The sequence below is a fragment of the Puma concolor genome, chromosome E1, assembly GCF_028749965.1.
Source record: "Puma concolor isolate L17-30 chromosome E1, mPumCon1.1.hap2, whole genome shotgun sequence".
Classification (NCBI taxonomy): Eukaryota; Metazoa; Chordata; class Mammalia; order Carnivora; family Felidae; genus Puma; species Puma concolor.
In genome coordinates this window covers 10,561,776-10,575,831 of record NC_141680.1, presented here as the reverse complement: position 1 = coordinate 10,575,831, position 14,056 = coordinate 10,561,776, and the positions used below count along the sequence as shown (strand labels likewise).

At 47.4% G+C, this 14,056-nt stretch overlaps 1 protein-coding gene across 1 annotated transcript; it reads right to left on the bottom strand.

Moving 5' to 3' along the window:
• Positions 1-331: 331 nt before the first annotated feature.
• On the bottom strand, positions 332-673 carry TSR2 (TSR2 ribosome maturation factor). The gene is given in 2 exon segments (XM_086685598.1): positions 332-477; positions 479-673. Coding segments are annotated over 2 exon segments (291 nt in total). The 3' UTR covers positions 332-381.
• Between the last annotated feature and the right edge of the window lie 13,383 nt (positions 674-14,056).

Here is a 14,056-nt window from a genome sequence, read left to right as displayed (position 1 = left end):
TTGCAGGGTCACCTCGCGTTCCTGACTCAGCAGGAGTGTCAACTCTCTAAGGCTGAGTGTTGGTTCCCTGGCTGTTCCTTCTTCACAAACCCACCTGCCCGCCGGCAACCAGCGTGTAGCTACTCCAGCCACACCAACACCCACTCGTCCTTCCTCTTACCCAAGGGTCGCGGTGTGGGGAAACTGGCCTCATCACTCAGATAGTAAATGAAGGCCCGAGGGGGTGTGGCGAGCCAGTTCCCGTCACCCCAAGACCAAGCATCCTAAAGCCCTTCCTCCTCTGGTGGGAGCTGGACAGGGGAATGGGGGAGAGGGAAGGAATGAGACAAACAAGTCTCAAAACAACGAGCAAACAAAGGCACAAACCATTTCCAGCCCCACTCATTTCCTTCTCCCAGCAATGGGCCAACCATCCTGCACCAGATCGTCTACCCTAATGGTCTGGGAGTCTGGACCAGAGGGTGCAGGCTGGGGGGCCGACCCCATGTGTCCCGGCTGCACCATTCCCAGCTGTGACCTCCGCCTCCTCCACACCGTCTGCCTCGACCTCGAGCTCATCCCGCTCTCTGGCTGTCCTAAGTGTGGTGGCTCGGGTCCTGCACTTTCTCTGGGTGATGTGGGAGGCCGCCCCTCTCAGAGCAGCCCCATCTGCGCTCTGGAGGTGATGGAACATGTCTGCAGCTCACCTGGACCAGACTCCCAACCTCCTGAACACATCAAACCCCTTGGTCGCCAGCTGCCCAAGGAAGCCTTCCTCCTCATCCAACTCCTGGGCCCCATCCGCTTGGTGGGTAAAGGTCCAGACAGGGAGCCCTTTATTCGTGGAGGTGTACACTTCTGAAGGACTGCTCCAGTGTCCCCCGAAGCCGCTTGGCTTTCTCCTGGCTCTACGTTCCCTGAAGTCATTCTCCACAGCCATCTGCAAGGCCGGCTGGGGACCCAAGCACGCCTGCGCATTGCGCATTTCCCCCCAGGCCTGCCGTCATCCGGCTGCGGACCCCACATATGGGGTATTTTAATAGTGTACTCACAGTGCAAAATTGAAGACTCGGAAATTGTTTAACGGTTCTTAGGGATGATGGAGCACTAACAGGAGTAGCATGTTTTTTTTTTATTAGTTTTTTTTTTTTTTTTTAATGTTTATTTATTTTGAGAGACAGAGAAGGAGCAGGGGAAGAACAGAGAGAAAGACACAGAATCCGAAACAGGCTCCAGGCTCCGAGCTGTCAGTACAGAGCCCGACGCGGGGCTCGAACTCACAAACCGTGAGATCATGACCTGAGCCGAAGCCGGGCGCTCAGCCGACTGAGCCACCCAGGCGCCCCGCATCTTTTTTAAAAAAACTTGTTTTGGGGCGCCTGGGTGGCGCAGTCGGTTAGGCGTCCGACTTCAGCCAGGTCACGATCTCGCGGTCCGTGAGTTCGAGCCCCGCGTCAGGTTCTGGGCTGATGGCTCAGAGCCTGGAGCCTGTTTCCGATTCTGTGTCTCCCTCTCTCTCTGCCCCTCCCCCGTTCATGCTCTGTCTCTCTCTGTCCCCAAAATAAATAAACGTTGAAAAAATATTTAAAAAAAAATTAAAAAAACTTGTTTAATGTTTATTTATGTATTTTGAGAGAGCGAGAGAGAGCAAGTGGGGAGGGGCAGAGAGAGAGGGTCAGACAGAATCCCAAGCAGGCTCTGCACCATCAGAATGGAGCCTGATGTTGGGCTTGAGCCCATAAGCCATGAGATCATGACCCGAGCCGAAGTCAAGAGTCGAGCGCTTAACTGACTGAGCCACCCAGGCGCCCCCAGGAATAGCATCTTAAAATCATATCTTTAATTTGATGGTCAGTGTTCCAGAAAAATGGTTTCAATGAGAAATATGCATATGAAAACTTGATTGGGTTTTGTGTACCGGGTCCCAGTGCCATGCTAGAGGGAGAAAATCTAGCATTTCAGAGTTTTAGAAAACCTTCAGATGTTTTCATTGGATGCTTAGTCACTGTATTCAGTGATTTCTGGGTGATGCAAGAAAGTTGCAAACCAAGTAACTCACTTTAAATCTTCCCTTGATAAATGTTGTATTTACTAGCCTGTGTCAAATAAACAGCAGAGAGAATGAAACAAAGTATCTGAGAGAAGGGAGGGAAATAATGACAGCCGGATGAGGACTTGGATCTTGTTAGCCAGCCTGTTATTATCCTAGAATGACAAAGGAGTTAAAAAATTCTATCAGTCAGGGCGCCTGGCTGGCTCAGTCAGTGGAGCCTGCGACTCTTGATCTTGGGGTTGTGAGTTCAAGCTCCACGTTGGGTGCAGAGATGGCTTAAAAAATAAGATACGGGTGCCTGGGTGCCTCAGTCGGATAGGTGTCCAACTTCGGCTCAGGTCATGATCTCACACTTTGTGAGTTTGAACCCCGCATCTGGCTCTCTGCTGTCAGCACAGAACCTGCTTCAGATCCTCTGTACCCACCCGTCTCTGCCCCTCCCCCAAACTCTCTCTGAAATAAATAAACATTTGAAAAAGTCTTCAAAATAAAATAAAATACAGTAAATGCTATTGATCCTGCTCTACAGAGTTTGATAAAAATTGTAGAGTGGGAGTGGCTAAATAAATAATAAATACGTGGGAAAGTTTATGTGTTTGGGTTTAATAAGCGAAATTACGTATTATCTGTTATCTATTACAATAGAACACTCAGTACTTTACAAGATAGACTGATAGAGCTTGTATCTTACAAGCTGATAGATCAATTCAATGGTCCTCAAAGTGTGGACTCCTGAATATTTCTGACACTTTCAGGGGTTCTGTGAGATCTGACCGTGTATGTATTTTCTTAAAAACATGAAAATATGAGTTGCCTTTTATGTTGTATTAATATTGGCACTAAAGGCACAAACGTCCCTTTTCTTACTAAATTTGTTTCAGAAAACAGTTATTTTTCATAACAATATGTTTTTTATGTTCACTTATAATGGGCTCATTATTGTCTCTAAATAAATTAAGAATAAATCTATTTTGCATTTCTTAGTTTTAATTTTAATTTTATTGTTTTTAAAACAAGATTTTATTTTTAAGTTATCTCTGCACCCAGCATGGGGCTTGAACTCACAACCCCTGAGATCGAGAGTCGCTCACTCCACTGAATGAGCCAGCTAGGTGTCCCTTAGTTTTCATTTTTAATCCAGTAAATATGTTGGGTCTTGAAACTACACAGTTTGAGAACTGCTGGATTAATTAGGCACATGATAAAAATGATTAAACATACAAACCTGAGGAAGGGAATCTATGAAAGAAAAAGAGATATAGTATGCTATTAGAAATTTTAAAAAGGTATCAATTTCAAGGGAAAATTTTGATTGTTTAATTATGTAATAAGGAAATTAATGACACAAGTGAAAATTACAGTAAACTTTTAAATCTTTATTTATTTAAAAAATTTTTAAATGTTTATTTATTTTTGAGAGAGAGAGAAAGAGAGACAGAGCATGAGTGGGAGAGGGGCAGAGAGAGAGGGAGACCCAGAATCCAAAGCAAGCTTCAGGCTCCGAGCTGTCAGCACAGAGCCTGACACAGGGCTCGAACCCACGGACCACAAGATCATGACCTGAGCCGAAGTTGGACACTGACTGAGCCACCCAGGTGCTCCTAATTCTTTTCATTTTTTAAATTCTGAAACTTGTTCAAATGATGTTTTGGCGTCATGGATTGAGGATGAACAAAAAGTCCTAAAATTATGCCAACTGATGAAATAAGACGTACCAATAATTTTCTATATACTTGATAATAAATATGTCAAATGTGCTTTTTAAATCTCTGAGATTATTACACAGATTGAAAAAGGATCCAGAGCCATGAACAACATAGTTAATCTTAAAAGACATCTGCTACTTATTTAAGAATATTGAAATTATTGGGGTGCCTGGGTGGCTCAGTTGGTTAAGCATCCGACTTCAGTTCAGGTCATGATCTCAAGGTTCGTGAGTTCGATCCCCGTGTCAGGCTCTGTGCTGACAGCTCGGAGCCTGGAGCCTGCTTTGCATTCTGTGTCTCCCTCTCTCTCTGCCCCTCCCCCATTCGTGCTCTGTCTCTCTTCCTTTCTCAAAAATAAATAAACAGTAAAAATTGTTTCTTGAAATTTATCTTTTCCTAAGGCCTAAAAATGGAATGTTAACAACTTGTTCTTATTAAAGGAGGCACCTCTGTTTTGTGATGTCTCCGTCATCCCTTCTGCTTCCATCCGCTGTGCTGCCCCACCTGGGACGACCATGATGGAGGCTTGAATAATTGACATTTTGTAGGATGGCTATGTGGATACAGGGTTGGCTCTGAGAGTCAAAGTTCAAAACCAGCGGCATGGCTCACAGCAGAGTCTATGTGAGATGTCGTAGAGAAAAAATACGACTCCTAAGACCTTCAAGTTGAGCATATCTGAAGAAAGCCTGTGCCAATCAGAAAGGGGCTAGGTACCTTGGAAGAATAAAAAGGTGGAGTCAAGGAGGCGATGAAAGGAGAGGGAATACTGGTTGAGACTTTAGTTGTCTTGACGTGAGGGAGTGTCTCTGACGTGCCCGTATCAGCAGATGACCTTGGCTCTGATTCCAGCGCACTCAGTACCCCTGAAGCTCTGACTTCCCACGTGGCTTTGCGGTGGTGAGGCATGTCGTGATCTTGTGATCCAAGCATTGCAGCCCGCTGGACAGTTCCCGGATGCACGCATTCAACAAGTAGTTATGAGTGAACAAAACTGTCAAGGTGTCTAAGCTTATTCTGTGGTGGGGGAAACAAACTATAAATAGGGTAAATAAAATAAAATGTTAGCTAGTGATAGGTACTAAGGAGAAAACAAAATCTAAGAAGGGAGATAGGAAATATGGACAGAGGGGTACTTTATTTATTTATTTATTTATTTATTTATTTATTTATTTATAAGTAGGCTTCACGACCAACGCGGGACTTGAACTCATGACCCTGAAATCAAGACCTAGGCTGAGATCAAGTGTCAGATGCTTAAGTGACTGAGCCACCCAGGCGTCCCAGGATATAATTTTTAAAAAGATGGCCAGGAATGGCTCCACTGAGAAGGTGACATCTGAGCAAAGACCTGAAGAGAAGGAGGGAGGGAGGCTGTGATCCATGCAGATATTTAGAGGGAGAGCATTTCAAGTGGAAGGAATCACAAGTGCAGAAGCCTGAGGCAGGAGAGTGCGTGTAGCCCAGAGTGGCTGGAGCTAGTGACCCAGGGGGAGGATGATTAGAGATGACGCCACAGAGAAAACAGGCCATAGGGTCTCATTGGTCATTGTAAAGACTTTGAGGGGCCCCTGGGTGACTCCGTTGGTTAAGCGTCAGACTCTTGATTTCAGCTCAGGTCATGATCTCACGGTTCATGAGTTCGAGCCCTAAGTCAGGCTCAGCGCTGACAGCATGGAGCCTGCTTGGGATCCTCTCTCTGCCCCTCCCCCGCTTGCTATCTCCAAAATAAATAAATAAATATTTAAAAAAGAAAAAGGACTTAGGCTTCTCCCCCCCATCCCCCTGGGGTCAGATGAGAAGCCTTTGTAAGGTTTTTTTTTTGTTTTTTGTTTTTTTTAATTTTTTTTTTCAACGTTTATTTATTTTTGGGACAGAGAGAGACAGAGCATGAATGGGGGAGGGACAGAGAGAGAGGGAGACACAGAATCGGAAACAGGCTCTAGGCTCTGAGCCATCAGCCCAGAGCCTGACGCGGGGCTCGAACTCACGGACTGTGAGATCGTGACCTGAGCTGAAGTCGGACGCTTAACCGACTGCGCCACCCAGGCGCCCCTTTTGTAAGGTTTTTAACAAAAGAACAACATCATGGCAGCCAAACTGAGCCGAAAGTTGCTCCCACCACCTCTGAGACAACAGACATGTTAACTAACTACAATGGCCGTCATGCGGCAATATAAATGTGTCACATCGATATGCTGTGCCCCTTAAATTTACACAATGTGGTATGTCAACTATGTTTCAGTTTAAGAAACCGAGCAGAGATTTTCCACATATGCCCTGTTCCTACACATGCACATCCTCTCCAACTGTCCACACCCACACCAGAGAAGGCTATTTGTTACAACTGATAAACCTACATTGACACGTCGTTATTATTCAAAGCCCATACTTTACATTAGGGGTCACTCTTGGTGCCGTACATTCTATGGGTTTGGACAAACGTCCAAGTGGAGGAAAGTTCTCTATTCCTAGTTTGCCCAAAAGGGTGTAGGGTTTTGTCAAATGCTCTTTCCAGTTTACTTATTGACAATTGAACTTTTTCTTTTTCTTTTTTTTTAAGTTTGTAATGTTTATTTTTATTTTTTTTATTTTTGAGAGAGAAAGAGCCCAAGCAGGGGAGAGGCGGCGGGGGGGGGGGGGGGGGCGGGGAAGCCGTGAGGACAGAGGGTCCAAAGTGGGATCTGCGCTGAAAGCAGATGTGGGGCTCGAACTCATGAACCTTGACATCATGACCTGAGCAGAAGTCGTACACTCACCTGACTGAGCCACCCAGGTATCCTGAACTTTTTCTTTTTTTAATATTTCTTTATTTTGAGAGAAAGAGAGAGAGCAAGAGAGAGAGAGAGCAGAGGAGGGGCAGAGAGAGGGAGGGAGAGAGAGAGAGAGAATCCCAAGCAGACGGGGGGTTGAAACCCACAAATGTGAGATCATGACCTGAGCCTAAATCAAGAATGAGAGGCTTAACCGACTGAGCCACCCAGGCGCCCCTGAACTTTTTCTAATAAATCAATAAACCGGTCCTCTGGTGTATATTTCTGTGTCACAGCCTCTGGGAATTAGATTAAAGTGAACTGTTCTAGGGGCGCCCGGGTGGCTCAGTCGGTTAAGCGTCCGACTTCGGTTGAGGTCATGATCTCGCGGTTTGTGAGTTCGAGCCCCGCGTTGGGCTCTGTGCTGACAGCTCAGAGCCTGGAGCCTGTTTCAGGTTCTGTGTCTCCCTGTCTCTCTGACCCTCCCCTGCTCATGCTCTGTCTCTCTCTGTCTCAAAAATAAAGAAATGTTAAAAAAATTTTTTTAAAAAGTACAGTGAACTGTTCTTGAGAGAATCTCTCGCCCTCACCTCCGGATGCTCGTGCAGTCAGGTTCGTGTGAATTCTCTAGAGGAGGCTCCCCTTGCAAAGCCTTTAGGGAGGTCAGCGGGACAGCCAGCTGCTCCCAATGCCCCATCAAAGCAGTGCTGAGGGCACACAGTCTCTCCGAGCCTCCTTCCCCAGCGGCCTGGCATGTCAGCTCTGTGGCTGACCTCAGACAGGCAGAAGAGATTGCTCTGGGCCCTGCGGTCGGGACAGAATGTTCACTTCCTGTTGAGCTGGGCGAAGCTATCAGATCAGCAGTTCTCCGCAGTGGGGAGAGAAGAAGGAAAGCTCCTTTTTCCAGGGCCGGCAATTACACAACTCAAATAAGTCCTCACGATTAGAGACGCCTCTAATGAGGAACCGAGGGCCCGCACAAAGTACTGGGTCTGCACTCTGAGAGCGGCCTTGGAAGTAAGATTATTGGAGGGGGTCTTTCCTTGTAATACTCTAAAGAAACCCAGCACTTCGCCCTCTTCTTCATAATACATCAGCAGCACCTTTTGATTGCATTGCCAAATATCTCTCGAACCGATGAGCTTCCTTCTCTGCCACCACCAGTTGCTGAAGAACAATCATCTCCATTTCTACAGGGGCCCAGAGAAGTGAGGGAAATACTGAAGATCCCACAGCAAAGAGGCAGCACAACAGGGAATTGGATCTTTTTCATGCAAGTAGCACGGGGCAGATGAGCTCTGGCCTCCCTGGTGCGGCTTCTGTGACTAGCCAGAGGTTGGGCAGGTAGGGCAGTTCTCAAACTTTTCCCTCTCAGAACCGCTTCTCACTCTCCTGGTGGATCTTGCCCTTTGAATCTTTGACCTATGCATGCTTCTGGGCCTCACGCATTCGTCATTTGGAAAATGTTGGTTCATTGGGTTATCCAGATCTTCCAAATGTTGGCACATTTCACCACGCAGGATCAAAAAAAAAAAAAAAAAAGTCAGGGGCGCCTGGGTGGCTCAGTCAGTTAAGCATCCGACTTTGGTTCAGGTCATGATCTCGAGGTTTGTGACTTCGAGCCCCGCATCGGGCTCTGTGCTGACAGCTCAGAGCCTGGAGCCTGTTTCAGATTCTGTGTCTCCCTCTCTCTCTGCCCCTCCCCCACTCATGCTCTCTCTCTCTCTCCCTCTCTCTCTCTCTCAAAAATAAGTAAACATTAAAAAAAATTTTTTTAATCACATCTGTTAATCAGCTCTCAATAGAAATGTCCTTTCTATTGTGAGCTATCAAGTTCACAGTGGTTAATATTGGTTTTCCAAAAGTCTAAATTTTGCTTGAAAACTCAAATTTTATCCTTGGCAATAAATAGTCAGTGTTGTCTTCTCAAAGCCCTAAAGGCTTGCTTCATTCATTTTCCAGAAAATACCTTTTATGTATTAAAAAATGTTTATTTTTATTTTTATTTTTAAACGTTTATTTATTTTTGAGACAGAGAGAGACAGAGCATGAACGGGGGAGGGGCAGAGAGAGAGGGAGACACAGAATTGGAAGCAGGCTCCAGGCTCTGAGCTGTCAGCCCAGAGCCCGACGCGGGGCTCGAACTCACAGACTGCGAGATCGTGACCTGAGCTGAAGTCGGACGCTTAACCGACTGAGCCACGCAGGCGCCCCTAAAAAATGTTTTTTAAGGTTTATTTATTTTTTTGAGAGAGAGACAGAGCATGGGGGGGGGCGTGTAGGGGGCAGAGAGAGAGACACAGAATCTGAAACAGGCTCCAGGCTCTGAGCTGTCAGCACAGAGCCCGAGAAAATGCCTTTTAAATGCCCAAGTCTCTGGGGGCGCCTGGGTGGCTGAGTCTGTTGGGTGTCAGACTCTTGGTTTCAGCTCAGGTCATGATCTCATGGTTTGTGAGTTCGAGCCCCAGGTCGGGCCCTGAGCTGCTGACACAGAGCTTACTTGGGATTCTCCCTCTCTCTCTGCCCCTTCTCTACTCGTGTGTGTGTGTGTGTGTGTGTGTGTGTGTGTGTGCACATGTGCTCTTTCAAAATAAATAAATATTTGAAGAAAAAAAAACACCCAAGTCTGAATAACCAGCTTGTCTGGTCTTTCACATATTCCATGACCACAGCGGCCAGTTCTGCTAACAAGTCGCACGATTGCCTAAGTGCTTGTCCTGCAGGCCACGGTCATAGTCACCGTGCAGAAGTGCTTTATGCGTGCTTCCCATTTTGTCCCACATGCGATTGAAAAACATGTGTTTGAGATTTAATAAAACTAATAATTGTTTCTGCTTCGCCAAGGACATTCTTATGGGAATCATGACAAGTCACACAGTTGTGAAGAATACAATGACCGCTGGTAGTTTGGTGTCACTGTCTAGATTCTTGCTAAGATTCCAGAAGTTTCACCATTGTTTCTGCATTATCAGTGCAAATATCCACACGGTGCAAAGGGCGATTAACGTCTTTAGTGTTATTATGATACATAATTTTGACCACGTAGACCTCCTGGAAGGGTCTCAGGACAGTCAGGCGTCTGTAAGTCAGACCTTATGAATTGCTGGACAAGTGTAAGACATCCCAACATCAACCTCTTGCCAGGAGCAGAGACCCCCCTTTAGCCCCTAAGGCACAGGAAGACTTGGTTCTGAATCTGTGCACATAGGCCTGGAAGACCATTAGCTGGGCCTGATTCATTTAGAGCAAGCCCCCCACCCCCCAGCATCTCCTGAGCCATGCTCCTCGGGGTCAACCCCAGGCCTTTCCTGGGAAGAGCTTCCTCACATCTGGTGAGACAGGCCCAGAACCAACCCTCCATGACACCACACTGAATGGTGTGTGAGGATGCGCTCAGAGCAACTCAGACGGACAGGACATCAGGGAAGGTTTCTAGAGGAGGAGGCAAGGGAGGAAGGGAGCCAGCCTTCAGAAATGAGGACTTCTTTATGTGGAGTTTAGAGAAGGGCATTTTAAGTTGTAGGTGTTGCTTGAGCAAAGGCACGGGCTCAGAGGGGTAAAAGCCCACTGAACAAAGGTAGAAAGGGGTAGGTGTGGTTTAAATTCTAGTGTGGAGCGTCCAACTTTGGCTCAGGTCGTGATCTCACTGTTTGTGGGTTTGAGCCCCACATCGAGTTAGTTCTGTGCTAACAGCTCGGAGCCCGAAGCCTGCTTCGGATTCTGCGTCTTCCTTGCTTTCTGCCCCTCCCCCACTTGTGCTCTCTCTCAAAAATAAATATTTAAAAGTAAAAATTAAAAAAAATAAAGTCTAGTGTTCCAAGATCTAGGCAGCTAGATCAGTCAGTATGTTAAATGCTAATTAAGGAACTTGGGAGTTCATTAATGATATAGGTGATCTTAGATTTAAGGCAAATCCCTATTTTCCTAATGAAAAGATTGTTAAAAATTAAGGGGTCAATCCGGATATTTAAACTTTTAGGAATGTTGATGAAACAATCAGATGTCTAATCATAATATCTAATTTATTCAGTTACACGTGCATATTTAAAATAACATTATATACAATAATACAGTAATACAAAATATTGCTCCCCCCATTCTTACATTTCAAGTAACAATTTTATTCCAACTCTCTACATGCATCTTGGACATCAACGTCTTCGTCATATCCAGAGCCACAGTGTCTTGAAGAACATATCCTTCAACTGCATCCAAGTTGTTTGAGCTGCAGCATTTTAAAATACTTATCTGACATCGTCATTGGAAAGTTTGATCCAAGTCACCACGTGAGGGCAGTTCTTGCCCCACCCCCAACTTATCGTGTAGGCGCAGGTTTGTAATCCTTACAACGAAAGTAGTCACTTATTGCTTTTGAAATTGCTCTTTGAAAGGCTGGTTTACAAAACCTAACTCTAATAATAGTGAGGGCATACCCCTCTGGGATACTTACTAGGTTTCTTCCCCCTCCCCCCCACGCCGCCCCCTTTTCACGCATCCCAATGGGAGGAATCTAGAACTGTACTTGCACCGTTTGGGATTATGGTGGGCTAAAATGTGAGGGGAAACCAGAGGTAGAGCAGTTGACAGGAGGTGACAAAATCTAGTTATGGGTGTGACTGAAGAGTAAAATACGTTCTTGAGAACGAGGAAGGCCAAAGAACTCTAAGCTGGGTTGCTGGGTGGGTCATCATCATGGACAGTGGTTTCTTGGGGTGGGAATGATGCGGTGATGAGTCAAACACGTGGAGAAAGATAGCCAGGAGTGTTCTGGAGCTGGGCAGGTGGCAGAGATGAGAGCACAGCCTCCCCATGTGGCAATGGGGGACGTGGAACAAGGATATGGACACAGCCCTGGCCAGCAGCGGGCAGTCGTGAACCATGCCAACATGAAGTCGTGGTCCAGTTGTGGGTTTAAGCGGGGAGGAGTGGCCTGCATGTGTTGGGACTGGGAAGAAACAGTATCTTGAGGAAAGAGATATGTGCAGAATGCACATGTTCTGGAGGAAGACGGAGATGATCAGGAAGTCTGTGGCTCACCAAGAGGGGTCCGCCTAGACCGCCCCCAACAGATGCCCCGCTCTCTCTCCCGTAACACTCATCACGTGAATTACCATTGTCTTCTAGGCTTCAAGGAGGGGTACTGCTTGTGCCCCCAGTAACTGGAACAGGCATATACCGAGTCCTCAGCAAATATGTGCTGAAGGAAGAAATGGGGAGGAGGGAGGTGAAGAAAGGGAGAGCAAGGTACCAGTGTCCTACGGGAGGGACTTGACAACGAGGGCAGCAAGGGAGAGACAGACAGGTCAGGAAAGTCATGGTCAAGACCTCAGGGGGCAGTCGGCATCAAGGACCTGGGGGAAGAACTGGAAGAAAATGGACCAGACAGGGATTGTGCACCTTGGGTGGGATGCCAGCTCAGTCTCAGCCCTAAGGAGGCATGTCAGGTGCACTGTCCGCAGCAAAGGCACAGCGCATGGCGGGGCAGGGGTGGGAGCTCAAGACCATGGGGGCTGAGACTAGCCTATGGCCTTACTCCCAGGGGGAGACTTGCCTCGATGGTCTCAGACCTGCCCAGTGGCTGAGACAGTGGGGTGGCGTTTGGGTGTGCTTGGCTCCAACATCTGAAAGCACTAAGAGATGCGTGTGCTTGTTTTGCTGAATCATGAGTAACAAAGACTCAAATTGCGTTTCTGTGTAGCACGGGCATTTCCAATAACGGAATGAAAACATTCAGTTCCCAATTTACAGGGAAAGACTTAAAGGCAGTGATTCTCCAAAGTCAAACGTCTGGTCTCCAGAGCAGAATAGCATCATCTAGGAATGTGTTAAAAATGCGAATCCTCAGCCCTTGCCCCAGACATACTCAATCAGACACGGGGTTAGGCCCAGAAATCCATGTCTTAACAAGTTCTCCAGGGGATCCTGATGCACGTGAAAGTTTACTGCTTTCAGGTAACGGATGGAGTGTTTTCCATTTTAAAGCCACGATCCCGTTTTCCTAGAGCATCTATGCCAGGCTTTCGTCGGCACGAAGCAACAGCAGCACAATGAGAGAAGAGCCCGTGACGATTTACAGGGGGGCAGAGCAGTGGGGAAGCGGGCAGTCTCACCGCCTGGACTCGCTTCTTCCACCTCTGAAGCCTCCGCCCCCCTCATACAAGGGCAAGTAGGCACTTACCTTACCAGCGCCTGGCACAGTGTAGGCACATTTGCTTGTGCCGGTTACTGTCATTATCGTTAAAGTCGAACTCAGAACGAGCAGACTACCTCTTGGGAGTCGGCTCAATAGGCTCTTCCAAGGCTGGGATTTTATATCACGTGCATGTGATGACTTTACACTAGCTTTTGTGTTTCTGTTTCTACGAATTCAGTTCCCGAAACTCTGCACAGAGCCCCATGGGGCTCAGACTGATCCTTTGGCCTCTGCTAAGCCTACCCTACTTAGACTTGCTTGATGGCCTCAGACGTCAAGGTACCCGCTCCTTGTTGTCAGCCCGGTGCTCTGTGGCAGAGCGACCCCTCGTTGGGCCCCCTTCAGCCTGTGGGTCTCTTTTATGGGTCGGGAAAGCCTAGTGACTTCCTGCAGGGCTTTGTAAGGAAAGGGTGTTAAATCATAGGCTCAAAAGGCAATCTTGAGTCAAAAAATCCCAGCACACAGTATAGACGGAAGCTTCCAGCTTCTTATCACCTCCTCGGTAGAATGGAAGTGGCAGGGGCTCACAAGTTTGTTTTATTCCCGTCCCTGCACTGTAAATAGTGCCTGCCTGGCACTTAGCAGGCATTAAAATACTTCTAACTTCGCGAACATTTGCTAAACCAGGGGCTCTGTCATTAGAAGGAACAAAGGTTGTTTGTCAAGATGAGGAAATCTAGGGTCTGGGTGGAGCCCGCTGGGTTCTGATGAGCACACAAGGCTGGGCCCGCCACTCAGAGCTACACATAGTGTGGAGGCTGGCACTGTTCGGCGAGGGCCTGTCCTCGAGGGGCATGGCGCAGAGGCCTCTTGCTGTGGTGCAGGCAGAGGCCAGCTTGGGACCATGTAGAGGTGAGCCTGAAGGCACATTCAAGATGGGGGACTCATACCTGAAGTCAAAGGAAATGCCAGGAGCTGAACTCAAACTCACTTTTTCTAGGCACCTTGCCTGCCCAACATAGGCCCCAGGGGCCCAGCTACCCCAGCCTGCGCGCTACCACTCTTCGGCAAGGGGCTTCATTATTCCAGGTGAGTTCAGATACCCTCCCTGTGCCAGAGCAGGCAGTTTGGAGGGAACGGGCTGAGGATAAATTAGTTGCATAAAATTACTAGGGCAGAAATACTCACTACCCTGTGTGATAGGCAAGCAAGCAGATGGAACTTCTCTCTCCCTGAGCATGAATGCCCTCCAGGCTTTTGCTCACACTGATCCCTCCAACACTCTCCGTGGCCACTCCCACCTGCCCAAGATCCATATAGTACCATACTTCTGACTCCGAACCACTCTCAACCCTGCCCAAGCAGAGACCCCGTAAAGGCCCACAGTGCTAATCTGTAAGTGGCCTCCTAGGGTGACTCTTAGTGGGGGTCT